This window comes from Aquarana catesbeiana, linkage group LG02 (assembly GCF_042186555.1).
Source record: "Aquarana catesbeiana isolate 2022-GZ linkage group LG02, ASM4218655v1, whole genome shotgun sequence".
NCBI lineage: Eukaryota > Metazoa > Chordata > Amphibia > Anura > Ranidae > Aquarana > Aquarana catesbeiana.
Window position 1 is genome coordinate 102,582,775 of NC_133325.1, and position 19,523 is coordinate 102,602,297.

The window sequence follows — 19,523 nt, forward strand, 5'->3', positions numbered from 1 at the left end:
AGACTTCTGAATTGGGCCTATTCACAGTGCTTCTATTAAAGACATTGCTTTGGTGCAGTGAATAATCTAGGATCTGCAGTATTTTTCATTCCTTTGCAGAGAAATGGAGATAATAGGGAGCTTTATGTTTCTAAAGTTCACTTATTTGTTTAAGTATAAATTTAAAAGATCTGTTGTCCAATCCGCAGTAATACATTGATGCCATTCACAAGTCAGCTTTCACTGGACAGCAATGAACTGTGAAGGACTGATCTCTAGCTGCTACATGATTGCTCATTTTATGGATCATTGAAGGCTTCTATTTTATTTTGCCATAGTTTCCATAGGCACAAAGTGAAAGTCATTTGTATTAAAAACAGAGAATCCGTAATCTATTTCCTGAATGTTACAAAGGCATGACTGTCTAGGAAAGTGGTTCGAATAGAATCATATTTTTCCCATCAGCGCTCACTTCACCCATGTGCTAGTCTATAAGTTCATATATTTCGGAATGTAAAATTTCACTTGTGCAGTTCACTAGACCTCTTTGGTGCTGGAACGGTTGTGGATGAATTGTGCCAGTTATTTATAAAGAAAATATTTGATTTAGCAGGGATTTTTTTTTTTCCCACAATTGGGAATTAAAACGTCATGTTCTTGCCACACTGTGTTCTTCCTTTTGATGATCTCATGGAAAAAATGTTTTTCTTGTGGGAGAAAAGTTGTGCAGAGGTATACTGCATATAGTTATAGTCTCATCAGCTTATTAATAATTTTGTTGTTCTGCCAAATGGCGTTGATGGAAAAATTGAACCCTTGCTTTGTACCTTTTTATTATATAAAAATCTTGTATGCCCATTGTGTTCACTGCATCCCCCCTGAGTACTACTGTATTCAAATCTGAAAGGTTTCTAGCAGTAAAATGCAGTCAGAGGAACTGGAAAACTACACAAAGCACAGGATTATCCTGTAGATCTGCCCATTTGTATCTTTGCACTGTAGTGCATTTCAGAACGTGCATTTCAGGGCAATGGAGAGCCAGTGGAGGGATTGGCAGAGAGGGGTGGCAGACACTAAACAGTTGGTAAGGTGAATGAGTCTAGCAGCATGATAATGTTAAACAGAACAAATAGAGAGGGGGGATATCCTTAACAGGAGCACAGATGCCAATTAAAACCTGACATGCTCTAATCTGTCTAAAGCTAAAAAGTTTTGCCTTTAGTTATAATTTAAGTGTTGCTAGACGGCAACTGGATGGAGAGAAATACAAACCCTTTTGGCATGTAAAAAGGCTTTCTTTATATTTTCAGTTGTGTATTTAGCCAGAATTAAATATTTTCATTTATATGGATTGGATGGCACTCTTTGACTACTTGCTAATTAGAAGGTGTTCAGATAGACGGATGGTTACTAAGAGCTGACGTGGGAGAGATGTGTGGCTGCCAAGCCAGTTATTGAGGACCACTGGTTTTACAAGATGTTAAAAAGTTTGAGGTAACAAAACTGCATTTAGTTGGATCTCTGTCGGCAGCAAATGTTTACTGACAGGTTGCATGCTGTTTTAAGCATCGAAAAAATCGACATGACACAGTATATAAAGAATGTGCTTCCAAAGTTGCATGAGATCTTTGTAGCACTAAGGCACCTGGCTGTAATGGTAATCTTTACTTTTAAATATTAATATGTGTGGTGGGCATATCAAAAGAAATGGTTGGATGAGAGATTGGTCATTGCTTGGAGTCATCTTATATGAATGCACTTTTGATGAGCATATGTGAGAGGCTGCAAGGTGACCGATCTCACATTGGTCATACATAGTGTTTTCTCAAGTATATAACTAGTGTTATTTTAAAAGACCGTGTAGATTGTAATCACTAACCCATGCAAACCTGTCAGAACCAACCCCACACACACACACACCACACACACACACCACACACACACACACAGTGTACAGCGCTAAACTGAATTTTTTTTTTTTGTTTGTTTCAAAATACTTGTTTTTTGTACATGTTCGTGGGGCACTTCCTGACCCGGCCGCCTAGGCAATGACATCATTGGGTGATTTCCATTGACTCCTGGGATATTGGCATCCTCTATCACAGGAGTCTTTGGAAAGCATAATGAAATCTTGCGGTATTTAAATTTGACAGGATAACCTGCAATCAACTGTGCCGTGCAGTGTCATTACTGTGCAGGCGTGAGATCAGGAGGTGCGTGCTGGGTAGCCAGCTGCACCTAATCCCAGAAGTGCAATGAGCGTGCTTCAGATGCCCACAACCAAGATGGCCTCTGCCTGATTCTGAGATCATGTGAGATTACTAATTTATAAATAACTAGCATCAAGACATTTAGGATAGTATGAAAATATTAAACTGTCCATATTAGCCCCTAACCTGTTGTCAGAAACCATGAATCAGACCGAGACAGAAGTACTAATAAAAAGGTAAACCGAGTAAGTGTAGTCAATACATAGCCAGAGTTCAGTAACCAGATCGGGAGTCAGCCAATGCCAATGTCAGAGAGCCAGAGATCAACGTAGTAGTACAGTAAGCAGGATCAGGAGCCAGAAGGGACGTCAGCCAAGCAAGTTTTCAACAGGAACGCAGGAGAATGTCTTTGAGATGTGACCAAAGGTGAAGGCAGAGATGAAGTGAGCTGGACGGCTTTAAGTAGGCAGGACTGACAAGCAGATCATCAACAGCTGAGTCACTGTGGAGAGAAAGGAGCTGGCAATTAGCCGACAGGTGAGCGGCCAGCTAAGAGAAGGAAGGGCTGAGCCCAGCCCTGACACCTGTCCACCTTTAGGAGATCCCTGAAAACTCACTTATTCAGGGAAGCCTATCCCACACCCACCTAACAACCTCATCAAATCATTCCCCGCATCTATTACCTTTTGTACCACCACCCCCAATGTAAGCTCTACGAGGGGCCCTCCTGTCCCTTCTGTATTGAACTGTACTGTAATTGTGCTGTCTCCCCTCTACATTGTAAAGCGTTGTGTAAACTGTTGGCGCTATATAAATCGTTAATATTAATAATTAAGTTGCATACACTGACAATCATGGAGGAGCTTTAAAAAACTGATTAGGGGGACTGGCATTCCACTTTTAAATAAACCGTTGTTGAGCAGATGTTCTTTTTACCTTCTTTTCATATATCCTTTTCTATTTCTTCCCAGACTTTAGTTTCCGACATACATGCCATCACTAGTGACAACCATAAGTGGACACAGGTAACCTGTTGATGTTTTATGTTCTTTAATGTGGTTAAGTCTATGTATGCTATCATTATGTATTAGATATATGGCCATAGCTTCCTGCAGCATACACAAAATATATTCAAATGTAAAATAAATATTTTAGTTAGTGTGGGGAAGGATTCGGACTGCTGTCAGGCTTTTACTTCTTTAAGCCCCGTACACATGATCCAAAAATCGTACGAAAAATGCCGCATTTGAATCGATCGTACAATAATCGGATCGTTAGTACAGAGCTTTCGAGAGCCGATCAGGACAGTTCATCCGATTTATTATTCTATCGGACATGCACAGAATTTTTTTTCGTACGATGCCAGATCGTACGATTTTCGTTTAATCAGTACAGCTATCGTTCGAAAATGCAATACATATGCATTACAACAAATGACATCACTTCCGAATTTTTATGCTGTCGTACGGGAATTTTCGTGACTTTAGTAAACTCATCAGATTCGACGTGAGATCAACATGCAAAAAAAACGGACGATCATTTGTCCGATAATCGGATCGTGTGTACCGGGCATTAAAGAGATTACACTCACTTCCTGTCCTGCTGACCATTGTTTCACCAGAGTGGAAATCTTCAAGAGAGAGACTTAAAATCTGAAAAGTGTTCTATCTTCTACTAGAAAGCATTTGTATTTTAGTTTGTGTTGCTGAGGGAACTTCCTGTCCTCTAAAGTAGGGGAAGACCAGGGCCCCTGTAAGATTTTTGTTTTTGTCCGTATTGCAGATTTGCCCTCGCTTCCTGTCAGATAAAAACATTGCCCAAAGGACAAAAAGTGTGGGTAAATTTCTCAAAACTGAACCCGAGAAAGCAACAGTGCTAACCCTTTTTCCTGCTCCATCCAAAACTAAGAAAAAATGTTTTGGCTGAACCTACGCTTTAAATTTCACTTAAACAGTTGCCCGCCTTCGGCATGCTACACACGTCCATAAAATCCCCTCCTCTTTACACAAGGTGTCTCCTGTGCCTGTGGTTTCTCCTCTCCCTTGCTCACTCCTGTGCACAGCCCTATGAGACCTGGTGTCTGTAGAAAGAGGCACTCCCAATCCTTCCTCATTGAATAATCACTGTGATAGCCAATCACACTGATCATTCAGTGTAACATTTGTAAACAATAACAAAAGTAACACAGTAGCTGTCTTATCTCCTCAGTTCCCTGAGGACAGCATCTGTGAGTGAGAGAGTTGCAGCTAACACAGAAGAATGTTTGTGTGCACAGGGAGTTCGTTAACCCTTAATTAACCCAGGCATGCTATTATTTAACCGATTTGTTTTAGTAGATCAACCTGTTTAAGCACCATTAACAGTTTTATCTCCTGTCCCATGTCTCAATTTTCAGTTATATTTTGAAAAAAGAAAATAGAATCCGGTAAAAAAATATGTAATTTATAGTATATCTGTTTTATTTTAAATCAGTAAGAACGTTAAATTACCAATTCATTATGGGTAAAATAAAACATATGCAGAATGTTAAAAGAAAAAAAAAATTATTTTGTAAATAACTTTAACATGCTTTGTAACAAAATGTAATTTTAGTGTTGCAGTAAATAGAACAAGCAGCAGAATAAAATGTATACGTTTCCCCACAGTAATGGTAGTTGTACCTGTGACCAAAATATTGTTGATCAAACTTGAAAAAAAATTTAATTTTAAACTAAAAAAAAAACGAATAAATTAAAAATTCTCAGAGGGCTCTTGGATCACAGAAAAGTCTGATTTTGTCCCCCAAAAAATTATGTGTATCAGTTCTGTATCATAAGTAATTACAAAGTCATAGACTCATGAATAGACACTAAAGGCCCATACACACAATGCGAATTTCGGAAGGGAATTGTCGTTCGACGGCCTGTCGTCCAAAATTCTTACCGATAGCATGCTCCCCCCCCCCCCCTTTTTTTTTTTCTTCCATTTTTTGTACGACAAACGCTGGATGAGCAGACTAGTGCATTTTTGACGAACGACAGCTCAAAGTCCGATTTTTCGGATGGTCAGTACAGAAATCATCACACAAAAGTTGAAAGTACAAACACGCATGATCGGAATCAAGGAACGACCCAGAAGAGTTTGGTCTTGTAAACTACCGTTCGCAATCTAGAATTAATATTCATGACGTGGCAATTGATGAAATGTGGAAATGCAACGCACATTCTCATCTTCTTTTAATGGGATAATATTTAAGCTGCTTTGCTGGTGATACTGATGTAGTTATGCCAAACTTATTTTAAAAGGCATTTGTTTTGTAGTGATATAAATAATATTAATATTATGGTTGTTGTTTGTTTGTTTTTTTTTTGGGGGGGGGGGGGGGAGTTACCACAACAACATTATCCCGTTGTTTTTAAGATCAAGGATACAATTATGTTGGTGTCCCTTGTTAATTTTCCATTGTGTTGTTTTTAATTTAACTGCCTACTCCCAAGCTGTTATTTTGAAGAAAAACAACTAGCCAAGTATTATTATACACAATTTTTTTATTGTGCAGAAAAAAAACCCAGAAATTAAAGTAGATATGCTATTTGCCATCCAAATAAAAATATCTTAACAAAAAAGTGCATTCCATGTAGAAAAAAACAAAGAAAATATAACAAAACAAAACATTACCAAAAAAATGCACAAAATAATAGAAATTAGAAAGGGGGGTAAGGGTGATAATCCCCAGACCAGCGTGGTTGTTGGGGTTCATGTGGCTGGTATTGCCACTGACCGGCATAATAATAGCACATTCTCTCCTCTTATTTCGTAACATGGCTGGTTGACGAACGATTGATCAGGAACAATGTGCAAAACGCAAATCAACACTCACCAAACTTCTACTAACACGAAATTGGCAGAAGGGGCCCAAAGGGTGGCGCTCGAGAAATTAACTTCCTCTTTATACTCTGATAGTACGTCACTTCTGTTCGTGTTTGTTGAATGACAATTTGCGGATAGTTAGCATGCTAGACAAAATCCTGCACACGCGCTTTTGACAAATCAGACGCTCGGTCGTAAGACAATTGAACCATGTGTACGAAGCTTCACACCTAGCCCAACTCCAAAGTTACGCAACTTTGGAGTCCGACTTTGGAGTCACTTTTTGCACTCTGTGGCATTGAAGTCATATCAAAGTCAGCCAAAGTAGTGCAGGAACCTTTTCTAAAGTCAGACAGACTTGTGTAGTATCCTATGTCGCATCAGTGTGAACCGAGCCATAACGGAAATGTGAAAACACGGTCTGGTCCATAGGAAGTAAACCGGTTTGAAAGCTGAAGTGGTTAAGTATACACCTGAGCTTGGCAGGTGTTTGTCTTTAGCAGAGCTGTAATGTACAGTAATGTATGGAGAATTCTTGCTATTCGTGTCTTTGTATATTAACCGCAGGAAAATAAAGATTTAAAGGATACCCTTTGTTGTCAAACTAGGTAGGTTACAGTTGCAAGTTTTTTAGACAGAACAAGTCTCCTCTTCAGGTATAGCTTAGTATTCGATCTGAAATTTCTCATAATCTATGCACTCTGGGATAGGGAAAAAACGTCTTACTATGTGTGGGCTGACCAGATCTTCTTTAGAGGCATCCACTACTCCCTTTAATGCACATTTTCCGCAGGGGGCTTTATAATATGCAAAAGCATACTGTACCTATGTAAAATCTTCTGGGAACCGCAGGTTCTGCTTCCAGCCACCCGTAGAAAGCAATTCTAGGATGCAGGTATATACTAGTTTTCACATAAACACGCATGTAGACATACAACCTTGGAGGCAGATTTACCACTTTACTTCTTCCCCTCCCTAAAGAATAGGAGGATACAGCGTATCTTCCTCTCCATTCAGAAAATAAAGTAAACATAGGGGCGGACTCAGTGACTGATCACTGTGATAGCCAATCAGAGGCTATCACAGTGATCAGGTGAACCAGGAGTCCCGGGTCCTGGTCGTACGAAATCCTCTGTGAGACCCCGCTCTCTGTGCTGGGAGCAGGCTTGCGGCGCGCTCCCAGCACAAAGAGAGTTACATATATATATGCGACCCAACGCAAAAAAGCACAGTCCAGTGAGGCCACATATATGCATGCTGTCAGTGGGAAGGGGTTAAGGGAGTCATGGAAAAGCCCATGGAGAGTGTGAAATAAATACAATTATTTCTACAATGAGATCTAAAGAGATGAAAGCATATGATATACACTATAATGGCTTAGCACTACAATCCTTTTCATAGTATACATCTTTATCAACCTTATTGTAGAGATCATTATATTTATTCCAAACACTCCATGTGTCGCTTTTACATGCCGTAGACCTGATGAGGAGGGAGATCATCTTGGACTCTACAGCCACCAGTGTGGTGCTCTCATTACATTTATTTCCAAGCAGTAAAAATCTGACAGGGTTGTAACTCTTTCCTACGTATAATATATAATAATATGGGATTGATTATGTGATAATGGGGTTGATTTACCTTAAGCAAAAAGACTGTGCACTTTGCAAGTGCAGTTGCACTCATTTTCACTAGAGCTTAGTGAATGTGGTAAAGCTTTACTTTATAAAGCACACAATTGGATTTGTCTATTGATCTTTAGTAAATCAAACCCCATAAGTTAGTAACTCAGGTAGGTGCCCAAATGTGTGTGTGCCTTGCTCACTTTCCTAGGTTACAAGAAACTTGAACATTTGAGTTATTGAAGCTGTGAATTTTCTCTGAGGAGCCACTTGAAAAGAAATATTGGTTTCCTCTGAAATTTACCAGACACACTTCACATATAAATCAGAAGCAAGTATGAATGTAACTAATGCTGCTAGAAACCAAATCCTTTGGGAGCATAAGATGAAGCTGGCTGACTTTACACAGGTCCTGTATATATCACTCTTCACGTCTTGACACATGATCTTGACCTTTACAACTCAGTCTTGGTTAGCAACAATTCTTAATACACACCACAAGAAACGCACACCACATTCAATTAACCTTCAGTTGTGTGGACTAACACTGATGGTGATTGTCAATACAGGATAAATTAACCTAATACGTGCTTGTATGGTCTGATGGATAAGATGTAGACCAGCCAGGGAGCCCTGAAACTTGAGTGCTCTATCGAAAACCTTTTCTATGAAGTCTGTGTTTGTCCACAACTTATAATGGCTTCTAAATGAAATGTGGTGGCCTCACTGACCAATAGCAAGGCATGACCAAGTGCTCTAGCTTAACGTGAGGCCTGCCTGAGTGTCTGGCATCGGTGACAAAAACCTTTGATTCAGATCCTGGCACTGACCACATTGCAACACTGGCAAAAATCGAAATACTTTACTTGCAGATGCTAGTGTGCAGGCTTTCCCATCATTGCCTACACACTGACTTCTGGTACTGGACACATCTCAGCGCCAAGTGGAAAAAAAAACAGCAGCAGAGGCTGCCAATCAAAGAACCCTCTCTCAGCTGTAGGTGAAGTTTGCCTGCTGCATGGCACAGATCATGTTGGCAGGAGGTGGTTATAGGGCCCTGCTGAGGTTTTCAGCCCTGTCCTGCTGCTGGAAAGTTTTTGTACAATAATTGCGATATAATGGTTGAAATGCAAAATTGATCTGTGCATAAAGGGCCCATTCACGCCACCATGCTGCATCTACATTTGTCATGTCGGCTTATATGGCATTAAAGTAGAATTCCAAGCTAAACCTAACTAGTCTTAAAAATGCTCCCTCTCTTAATAACACCTATGCTGATTAACCTGTCAGATGTAAATACTTACCTATTTTCAGACCACTCAGGTCCTGTCACATGCTCTGGCCCCCCTGTGTTGCTCAGCGGTGGCTGCCAGGGATAGAAGGGGGCGCGGACAACAGATGGGCCATAAGAACCTATGCCCTATGGTCACCGCTCTAGGCTTTGCCAGCCGTTGTTCACACTCCTCACTGCCACTAGCTGGCACAGGGGATCGCATGACCGGACCGGAGCAAGCTGAAAAGGGGTAAATTATATACATCTTTCTTTCACAAGTTAGTCAGCATAGGTGTTAGGTTTATCCTGCAATTCTACTTTAAGGCAACACATTTAAAATGAATGGGCTTCCAGTGCACCAAAATATATCTGCTGTCTATCTGTAATTTAGGTACAAACTCTATTGTGCGGCTCTTTGGGCATGACGGAGGCTGCGCTTGAAGAGGAACTAAACTCTCCTATCTTTTACAGCCAAGGAAGCTGCAATGTTGGCCTCTGTTTGATCTGCAGTTGCCACGGTGCTGCACATGTGATCAATTGTGATGGTTTGGTGGCGAGCATAAGAATATGTGACAGTTATCATTCACAGCATGCCTTGAATGTAAATGTTTTGGAAACTTAAATCGGTGGGTTTATTTCCGGCTTTAAGGATCTCTGTATTTAGCAGGTTGACTACCACTGTCCTAGTAGAAGACCACAATAATGGACCACAGATACTAGACTCAAGGCCACGTTTTCTGGCGCTTTCTAAAGGTTGCAGTAGTGATTGGTTTACTTCAACGTGTTGAATAAAGTTCTTATGGCTAACTGATCAAATGTATCACTATAACAAAACCTATTGATTGAATGTACATATTTTTTATAGCTGTTTCAGAAGTACTTGGTATTCTTTGGCATTGACACATTTACAATTGCACAATCTTTTGTGTAAGTTTTTAGGTATTGTGACATGTTCTGCTTTCACTTACTCTAATGTTCACACATAGGAAGACAAATTACTGCTCGAGAGCCAGTTGATCCTGGCAACAGCGGAGCCTTTGTGCCTTGACCCATCAATCTCCGTCGCTTGCACTACAAATAGCCTTCTGTTCAACAAGCAGAAGATGAACACGGGTCCCATGAAACGGTGAGATTTCCCTTCCTCTTAAAATTTTATGTTGACTTGAATGGTCGAGGGAACGAGATTTATGTAAGGCTTTCAACATCAAGCAAAAACTTCATCCAAAGACACAAATCTCAAAGTTCATGTCATAAGAGAGGAAGAAGAATGCAACACTGAGTTTTTTCTTATAGATGTCATTAATAATAAGTATTGAAACCAAGATCTGCAAAGCTTTAGTTTAAGGAAAAACAGTCATGACTTTATATTCACTTCTATTCTTTTCCAAGGTTCTTCCCTCTCCTGGGGGGCACTTTAATTGTTATTCTTTGGCAAAGAGCTCTAATTTATAGGAAATAGGCTCCTACAATATTGTTTATCCTTCTTCCTTTTTTTTTTTTTTTTTTTTTTTTTTATCCTACAATGTTCCATTTTGGCTTTTTGTTTTTTTGTTTTGTTTTTTTTTGTAACCAGTGAAGTCCAGTATTTTTATTTATTTTTTTTATTTGCATGATGTGTTTTTGTTTGTGCATGCTTTTTGCAAAGGATGTTCAAGTGCATTCATAACTTACATCCAGTGAAGGTAACTAGACTTACATTTGGAGGATTAGTCTCACTTTTAACATTAGGAAATAATAAACAGTGACTTATGCCTTTCACATGGGTGATCTGATCAGGTCCGCCTGTCAGTTTTTTCAGATGGGCCTGATCGAAAGGTCCATGCATTCATATGGACAGGCGCGTGTAAACGAGCTGGTGCCCACTTACACCCGCCTACCTCTGGGTCCGATCTGGTCCGCTAAAAGAACAGAAGGCGATCCATCCTCTTCCATTTTTAGGTGGATTAGATCAGAGGGTAGTCGGGTGTAAACAGACTACCCTTGGCTGGCCTTGGAGCAGTGCGGGCTCTGTTTGTGCCCGCTGTGCAGAATCTGAACGGACACGAATGTGTTATTCGCCCGTTCTGCTCCAATCTGATGCTGATTGGAGCGGAATCTTCCCTACGTCAAAGGGATCTTTATTCTCTGGTGTCCTTGGTTCAACTCCATCAAGGTCTTTAATCCTCATATTTGTGTATTTCTCCTTGTTTGTGTGCATTTCCTCCAAATGTTTTATGGTTACTATTAATATCTAAAGGCTGGTTAACCGCTATTACACTCTTCAAAACATAAAAAAAAAAAAAAAAAGACAGGTGTTTCACAATGGGATGTCATGACATTACGAATGCTAATGTGATGTGCCTCTGCAGCTACGGACCTTTTTTGCATCTTCTACAGTTTTTATATATTTATAGAGTATACACAATATGCTGGTTTTAGTACAGCTACAAAGAATTTATGGAGATATCCTTTTTTAGCTCAGGTGGTAAATTTGAGAAGGCTTCCACCTCCTTTTCCAACCTTTTTTCAGTCTTAACATCTGTTACAGCCCAGTTGGGCATTGGTAGCCTTGGCATGTGACTTCACCATTAAACAGAATGACAAGTTTACAAAGAACAGGTATTGATTGCTGCTGTAATGCGCTACAACATTTATTTTTCTTAGCTGTGTTTTTTTTTCTTTAGCTTTGTAATTTTTTTAAAAAAAAACCTAAGTAACAGATCACATATTCATGTTTCATGTTTCATTCATCTTCAGCTGTATAGAACATGCCATTCTTTAAGAATAGGGGGAAAAATATGGCTTTTCCCTTTCATTGCCATTGCTAAGTCTAGATAATATTGTGGTGTTGTCAGACAATACATGCCAAAGCTACCACTTTCTAATATACCGTAAATGGTTTAAAGGTAATGTAAAGAGAAGCAAGCCTGACTACCTTATTCATAATAGAATTAAGGGCCTTTAAGACATGAGAGTCCCTCAATGGGGATTTATTACAGCTGTCTGAAAGATGACACATGTCAATAGAGAAGGCAATGAAAAAAATGCTATTATCCTCCACATCGCTATCCGAAGCTGTCCACCTACTGTTATGCAAATATAAACACTTTTACCAGAGATGTTTGAAAGGTCTGAAAAATCTGGAGATAACTAAGGCCATTTGTAGAAAGTGAGAGCTTATTGCTCAATACAGATGTTTTTGCTGATGTTGTTGTGTTATAATCTCCCCAGTTTGTGGAGTGGAAATGATTGTATCTGTGGATTGCAGAAGATAAGATGTCACTAGCCAGTTGAGGGTGCTGTGACTGCTTTAATAGTCTGTAAACCTCTTCTTAAAGTGATATTAAAGTCTCCTTTTTTTCATTTAAATATAACAATGTTATACTTACCTGCTCCGTGCAGAGATTTTGCACAGAGCAGCCCAGATCCTCCTCTTCTCGGGTCCCTCGCCGACGCTCCTGGCTTCTCCCTCTTGCTGAGTGGCCCCATAGCAACCAGCTTGCTATGGGGGCACCCGAGGCGCTGCTCTGTGTGTCCTTTCAGACACAGAGCCTCAGGTTGGCCCGTCCCATCTCTCTCTTCATTCGCTCACTGACTTTGACAGCAGCGGGAACCCGTGGGGCCCTGCTGCTGTCTCAGCCAATGAGGAGGAGGGAGAGTCCCAAACAGCCGAGACTTTCGTGCAACATCGCTGGATCGATATGGGCTCAGGTAAGTATTAGGGGGGCTGAGGGGGGCTGCTGCACATAGAAGGTTTTTTATCTTGAGGCATAGAATGCTTTAAGATAAAAAAAATCTTCTGACCTTAGAATTAAGCCTGGTACAAGTTTTTTCCGTTCAACCCAGCAGGCTGAACAAAAAAAAACAAAAACCTGAGAGAAAAAAAACAGAAACCTTTCTGTACTAACACAAACAATGTTAGTGCAGCAATCTCCCCCGCTGTGCCTTTTTGTTCTCTACCCCCTCGCGCCACCCCCCCCACCCCACCAGAACACACTGATCAGTCCTGGCAGCTATTGGCTGTAGAACAGACAGCGTTACACATGGACCTAAAATCCACTGGTTCATGCTGAACCGATCGATTTTGGCCCGTGTATACAAGGCTTTATGCAGCAGAAATGAATAGAGTTAACCCATTGCTTCCAATCCCTTCCTCATAGGCAATAATGGGGAGAAGCCTCTGAATGTAGGAAAGCAAGATGATGGGTGATGTGAAATTGGCATGATTTTTTTTTTTTTTTTTGTTGAAACTTCACACTGAAATGAAATTTGAATTGGGAACTTTTGTGGGAAAAATGATCGCAAAAAATGTGTGTGTGTGTGTGTGTGTGTGTGTGTGTGTGTGTGTGTGTGTGTGTGTGTGTGTATATATAATATATATATATATATATATATATATATATATAATGGTGGCACTAGCCATATTGTTGTAATTGAATGTTAAAAATTACAATTGCAATTTGCAGCGCTGTAATTTTTTCTGTAAAAATGCAATATGGCAACCTGGATGGTGTATGAAAAGCCCACAGAAATGTAATGCTTGTGTGATTGACTAACTGATTTTCCAAGCTGTCTGCACTAAGATACAAATCCGACTTTGTGCATCCTCTGTAACAAATATTTCAGTTTTGATGAGATATACCCAAAGGGTTAATCCCACTTTCCTCATTAGAACCTTTCAAGTGCAGCAGCTGATCAGTAATGAAAAAATCACTCAAATTAACTTTGCACATGGACACAATCCACTATTTCTCCAGAATTAACTTGGGTAGGAATCTGCAACAAAGTTTGTTAAAACCCTTGCAATGTACATAGATCACCATGGGAGGAATGCTTTTTTTTTTCAGTGAAAGTAGAGTTACTCTTTAATTGTAGCCTTATGATCTGTTTTATTTTGTAATAGTAATTGTAATATAATTTTAAGTCTGTAATTTAGTTTGCTGGCTAGTTTATACAGGATATGTCACCATGTGTGGACAATGGGAAATACAATAAAGTACATCTTGTGTCTATACAGGTGCTATATCCAGGCACATGATGTTTATACCTCATAAAATAATGTTTTTTCCTCCTTTGGGCAAGCTTATCCTTCATTTTCAGTCTCACACCCCCACTCCCTTCTCCAGGCACTGTAGCGCACAGGGAGTTGGTTTCAGTAATAGAGGCAGTGCTACCAGTTTAGAAAGCGGTTGGCAGGCCTAAATCTGCTAAAGGTGCTGACTGATCAGCTACAGACTTGTGACTCAGCAGCAAGCAGACATGACCTATGTTAGGGCAAAAATGCTGCTCTGAATTCAGGAGCACCGCTACAGAATGGTCACCCCATCAAAGGGAGCTGCATAGGGTTGACTTCAATGGCAGGATCTACAGGCATTTTTTAGACTTTTTGGAGGGACCTATGTGTTGTCACCATTCTTGTTTGGGGTGGGGGGTGGGGGGCAATGCCTATTTTGAATTTTTCTGCCTTGCCTTTGTGTGAGAAGGTTAAAAAGATGACTAATGTTTTGTTTTCTTTATGAAGGTGTTTGAAGAGGTTTTCCCGACCAGTTCTAAATAGGCAACAGGAATTATCAAATTGTCCAACCCCACCACAGCTCAGACTGCTTGACTATCTACATAAAAGGAAAGAAAGGAAAGCCTCACAACCTCAGTTTGACCTTAAGATATCCAAAATTGGAAATGTAAGTCCTGGGCGAGCAAATCTATTCATGTCACATCGCTTTGCTGAAGGAAATTGGTGTGCTGGCAACAGGTTTCCTTGTTGATCATTGTGCCATCCATTGGCTTCTTCAGCATCTAACATACGGTCTGTTTGTGGGCTGGTGTGCATTACAGATATCATAATGAACAAATTTTAAATTTAGCAGATTTTTGTATAAATCCATGAGTTTTCTGCAAGAATTTGTGATTGATACATTCTCTTTTAGTGTGTTGACATATGGAAACAAAACCCCTGTTCCCTTGCTGTACCTTCTGAAGTGGATGTGAGTATGCAAGTGACTTTTTTTCTTACACAATTGTTTTGGTCTGTTTTCATTCATATTAAAACCTGCAAAAGTCTTGCCATGTTTTTAGTATAGCAGCGAAGGAGAAAATAACGAAAACGTAAGGGCGTTTGCAATAATCTGAAACTCAATCTGAATCATGATTTTTGTGTTCTATCCTTATCGGAGCAAAAACATCAGACAGGAGGAAATGGCAAAGGCACTGTTGGGAGGAAAACTAAAGGCTTTAGAGGGTACTGTCACCTTGCCCACTGTATAAAGCCCACTTTTTACCACTTTCTACTGGCTTCTCAAGTGCTTAAAGTGGTAGTAAACTCAGCCATACACATTTTAAAAATTCATGTAGCCAGTACACAAGCATTTTACATTATTCCGGATCATTATTTATTCCCCTCCGTTTAGTCTTACTGTTTAGCGGCATGATTTCTGTTCCATTCTTTCCATCCGAAGCCGGCATTATACTAGCTGCTGTCTTCTGCCTCTATTCTGTAGTTTAGTTTACGTCTGCAGAACTTTCACACATGCTCATTGAATAAAAATATTGAAGGGGTATGTGCTCTCATGGGAATTGCGGGAATGCAATGACACTGGAAGATGCAAGCACAGCATCGGAGGCATAGTCCGGAAAGGACTGATGGCACGCAGATCATGCCATGAATAGCCGGTAGTATGCACATGCGTGGGTGACATCATTAGAGAGAACATTGCTCGATATCTGGAGAACGGCAAAGGGTGGGCAGAATATAAAAGCAGAAGCATGTACATTGTCTCAGAGCGATTTAAATGGAGAAAAGTTGCAATGGAGAGTTTATTACTGCTTACTGGTTTGTGTTGTGCACAGTAACACAAGCAGAGATGGGGAGTTTTACAGAGGGGCTTCATTTATACAGATTTAAAAAATGGGGATTTCTAACTTGTACATGCAAGTTTTTCTTTTTCCCACAAGATGTAATTAGGAATGTTTAGTTTTAAACATAGGTAGTGCTGTATCTCTTATGTCTTATGTGTATATAGATGGACTATATGACCGAAAGTTCTTGAACAGTTGACCATCACATCTACATGAACTAGTTGTACATCTCATTATAACTCCATAAGCATTAAAGGAGACGTACAGCCAAAGCTCAGTTGGCTGTACTTCTCCTGTGGATCATAGAAGTGCATTTCAATCTGCACTCTTGTGACCCGGTTTCAGCAGGCAGCTGGCTGAAGCCTGCTGTTGGCTGATGTCACAGAGACGGTCCAGGCTGGGGCAAGATCAGGACAATAAAGTTGGGATCCGCCCACAACCCTTGACCGAGCTTCTGATGGCCTGAGCCAGTAGCTCTCATCCCTTCCACAGCCCAGTGTTTCAGTAAATTGGGTGGGGAGGCATTGACTGACAGTCACCAGCTCTCTGCTCACCGAGCTCTGAGAACCGAGAAATCAGTGGTCGTTGATCACTCCATTCTCAGTTTTCTAGACGGCGGTGGACCGATGCTAGTAAGTATGATTTTGAAAAAAAAAACTGAACTTCTCTCTTAATATGTAGTTGCCCTACCCCCTTCTCCTTTGCAAATATAACAGCCTCTACTCTTCTGGGAAGGCTTTTCTCAAGATTTTGAAGCTTATCTGTGGGTATTATTGCCCATTTGGCCAAAAGAGTATTTGTAATGTCAGATACTGATCTTGGGATAAGGAAACCTGGCTCTCAATTGGCACAACAGTGCACATCAAAGTTATTCATTAGGGTTAAGATCGAGGCTCCATGAAGGCTACTCTTGTTCCTCCGCACCAAATTACTCAGTGTCTTTAAGGAGCTGGATTGCAGAGGGTCATGGTGGGACAGGGAAGGGCCTTCCTTACACTTGCCACAGGGTTTAAGGAGCAGAATTGTCAAAATTGTCTTTTTTACTTTCACTGGAAAAAAACCTAATCTTATTAATTTGGAGAGGTGTCAGTACATTTTGCCATGAAGTTTAGGTGTAAAAAAAAAAAAAAAAAAAAAAAGTTTAGGTGTATTTGTCAGATGTTCCCAAACTTTTTTCTATATAGTTTATAGTATCTATGCAGTAAGTTAAGCCCAACATTTAACTGGAGTATTTAGAACATTGTAAACTTTCCCTGGCCATCAGCTGTAGCATAATGCATATAATGTAACTTCCTCTCCTGGTACAGCATAAATAATGTTTGTTTTCAGAATTCAATCTGTTTATGTTAGCATTATAACCATTTCTTTTCTCCATTGCCCAGGTTGAAAAATATGCAAAAGTGGAAAAATCTATCAAACCTGATGACTCGCAACCTACTGTCTGGCCAGCAGATGTGAGTAATTAAAACCTTTTCTGCCCAATATTTATTTTATTATTTGTGTTATAGTGCAGTGCATGTGTGCAGTGTGAATTTAGTCTGAAAGCAGACCTGAAGGACATTTTAAAGGTACATTTTCCTCCAACTGCGTCACTATTTATTTTTTGGTGTCTCCTCTGGCAGTTTGAAGCTGCTTTCAAAAGTCTGACAAACATGCATGTTATGGGTAACTCAAATAATGGTAATGTGTATCACATGTAAAATGTAGAAGGAAGCTAAAAATAACTTTTCCAAAAGTACATATAAGAGTACTCAAGCATGTTGAGAATATACTATTTTCTCTATATATAACAGTATAACAGCCTCATCTTCAGTGTTATCAGCCATTTTAGGCTAAAGCTGGGCCATACACTGAACTGTAGGCTAAACAAACAAATTCCTCAATCAACGCTATGCGGATGGATGAATCTCCCACCACCGGCTTTCAAAATACTCAAACCACTGCTCTGATTGGGTACAGCTGCTTTTCGGTCAACAATTTTTCCACCCTTTGATTTTTCAGTCGAGGGATGTTGGGCGGGAGTTGGCTGAAATTCATACAGTGTATGGCCAGCCTAATGGAGGCCTTCACGATTGAAAAGTGTCTAGTGGGATAAACACCATCTGCACTGTAAGTTGTGTGTTGTACTAATGGGGAATGTTTGTGCAGGATTTTACACGGTCTTTCGGAAATGTATTTATTTTTTATTTTTTTCCTAGGATACAAAAGAGGATTATCTATTTGAATGTGAATCTGGAAGCCCATTCAACAGAGGAAAATTGACCATTTTCCAAAATACAGGCAATCCTTTGTATTTTGGTAAAATGCAGACTTCTAAAGAAGAAGAAGAAGATAACTTCCACCCTTCTTCACAGTGAGTTACTTTTATTTGTCTATTATAATTTAGGATAACCAGCAACTGTCAGTATCCTAAATTTTAAGTTTTTTTTTTTTTTTCCAAGTGCCTGGAGTAGTGAAGCCATGAAATAAAATGTAATAAATAAATCTGATCTGCTTAGATTACTACATTCATTGATCTTCCTGAATGTGAAACTGTTCTGAGGGGGGGATAGCTAGAAACAAATATCAGATACTAATGCAAACAGCTGTCGACAGCACACAGACAAGGACTGCTTCATCAAGAAGTCTACAGAGATTGCCTCACATGCTTTACTTCTTGGCACCACTCCAATAGCTTTGATGTTACCATTGCAATAAAATTAAGAAAAAAAAATTAAGTCCTTTTTACAAGTGGGTTGGTATTCTATAAGAGCAATATGTACAGGTGGCAAGCTTTATGCAGCATCCTAGATGCAGTTATTCTGCATCCAGGTACAACAGCTCTCCTGAAGATTACTTTTGCATATTAATGCAGATATTCTTACACATCATTGTAAATTGAAATTTGTGTAGATTCGCGTAATTTATTGGAATATTATTTTTTCCTTTTTAGATTTCTTATTGGATCAAGAATTGATATAGACAGGTAAGTGTATCTTTTTTTTCTTGTATAGAACTTGCTTTTAGACTCGGCTCACACTACTGCGACCTGGCCAGACGACTTTCTGGTGATTTTGTTGGCGACTTGAGTACTGCTTTGATGCAATTTTGAACCGACTTTGCCTTGTGCAGGTATGCAGAGATAACCGCATACAGGAAAATGCCAGTCACTGCCTGGGTAATCTTCATGTAATGTCTGATCCAAATCACATCAATATAGATGAGGCTCAGACTTGGAGGCGCCTTACATTAAAGTCTATGGGCACAAGTCGGATAGAAGTCGCCTTGAAGTAGTACAGGGACCTTTTCTAAAGTCGGAGCGACTTCAGTAATGCTAATTAAGACAGCTCTCATTGACCAACATGGGATTTGGGGTCTCACAAGTCAGATCCCAATTCACGGCAGTGTTAACTGAGCCTTAAACTGGATACGTTAATTTAAATGATTCAATCGCATTTTAAAACAGGGTTGAACAAATTTCTGGAAAATATTCTGTGCACCTAAAGATTTACAGCTGGTGCGTATTTCACTTGATTTTGTAACTGAATAATTTTTCACCTTTATATCGGGCTTGGGCACTAGGAACACACAGTTGCACATTTCTCGTTCTCATCTGCAAGCTTAATTTACATTCTCATGGCAAGAGGCAATTTTTATGTAGCATTAAAAAGGAGCATTACAGTGACAAATGGGTTTAATAGTGCATTATTGTAATATTATAGAAAGGTCCTCCCGTGTATTGCATTCGCATTTTTAAACTGAATCTTAAAGGATAAG

General features: G+C 39.8%; 1 protein-coding gene across 5 annotated transcripts in view; it reads left to right on the top strand.

The window, feature by feature from the left end:
* The window catches only part of SUPT20H (SPT20 homolog, SAGA complex component), a 130,869-nt gene that overhangs the window by 52,916 nt on the left and 58,430 nt on the right, over window positions 1–19,523 (top strand). For all 5 annotated transcript variants that reach the window (XM_073613298.1, XM_073613297.1, XM_073613296.1 and 2 more), the window contains exons 9-15: window positions 3,161–3,214; window positions 9,920–10,059; window positions 14,434–14,593; window positions 14,840–14,896; window positions 17,150–17,221; window positions 17,966–18,120; window positions 18,700–18,732. In XM_073613298.1, the coding sequence (XP_073469399.1) occupies window positions 3,161–3,214; window positions 9,920–10,059; window positions 14,434–14,593; window positions 14,840–14,896; window positions 17,150–17,221; window positions 17,966–18,120; window positions 18,700–18,732 (671 nt within the window). The remainder of the gene's footprint in view (window positions 1–3,160; window positions 3,215–9,919; window positions 10,060–14,433; window positions 14,594–14,839; window positions 14,897–17,149; window positions 17,222–17,965; window positions 18,121–18,699; window positions 18,733–19,523) is intronic.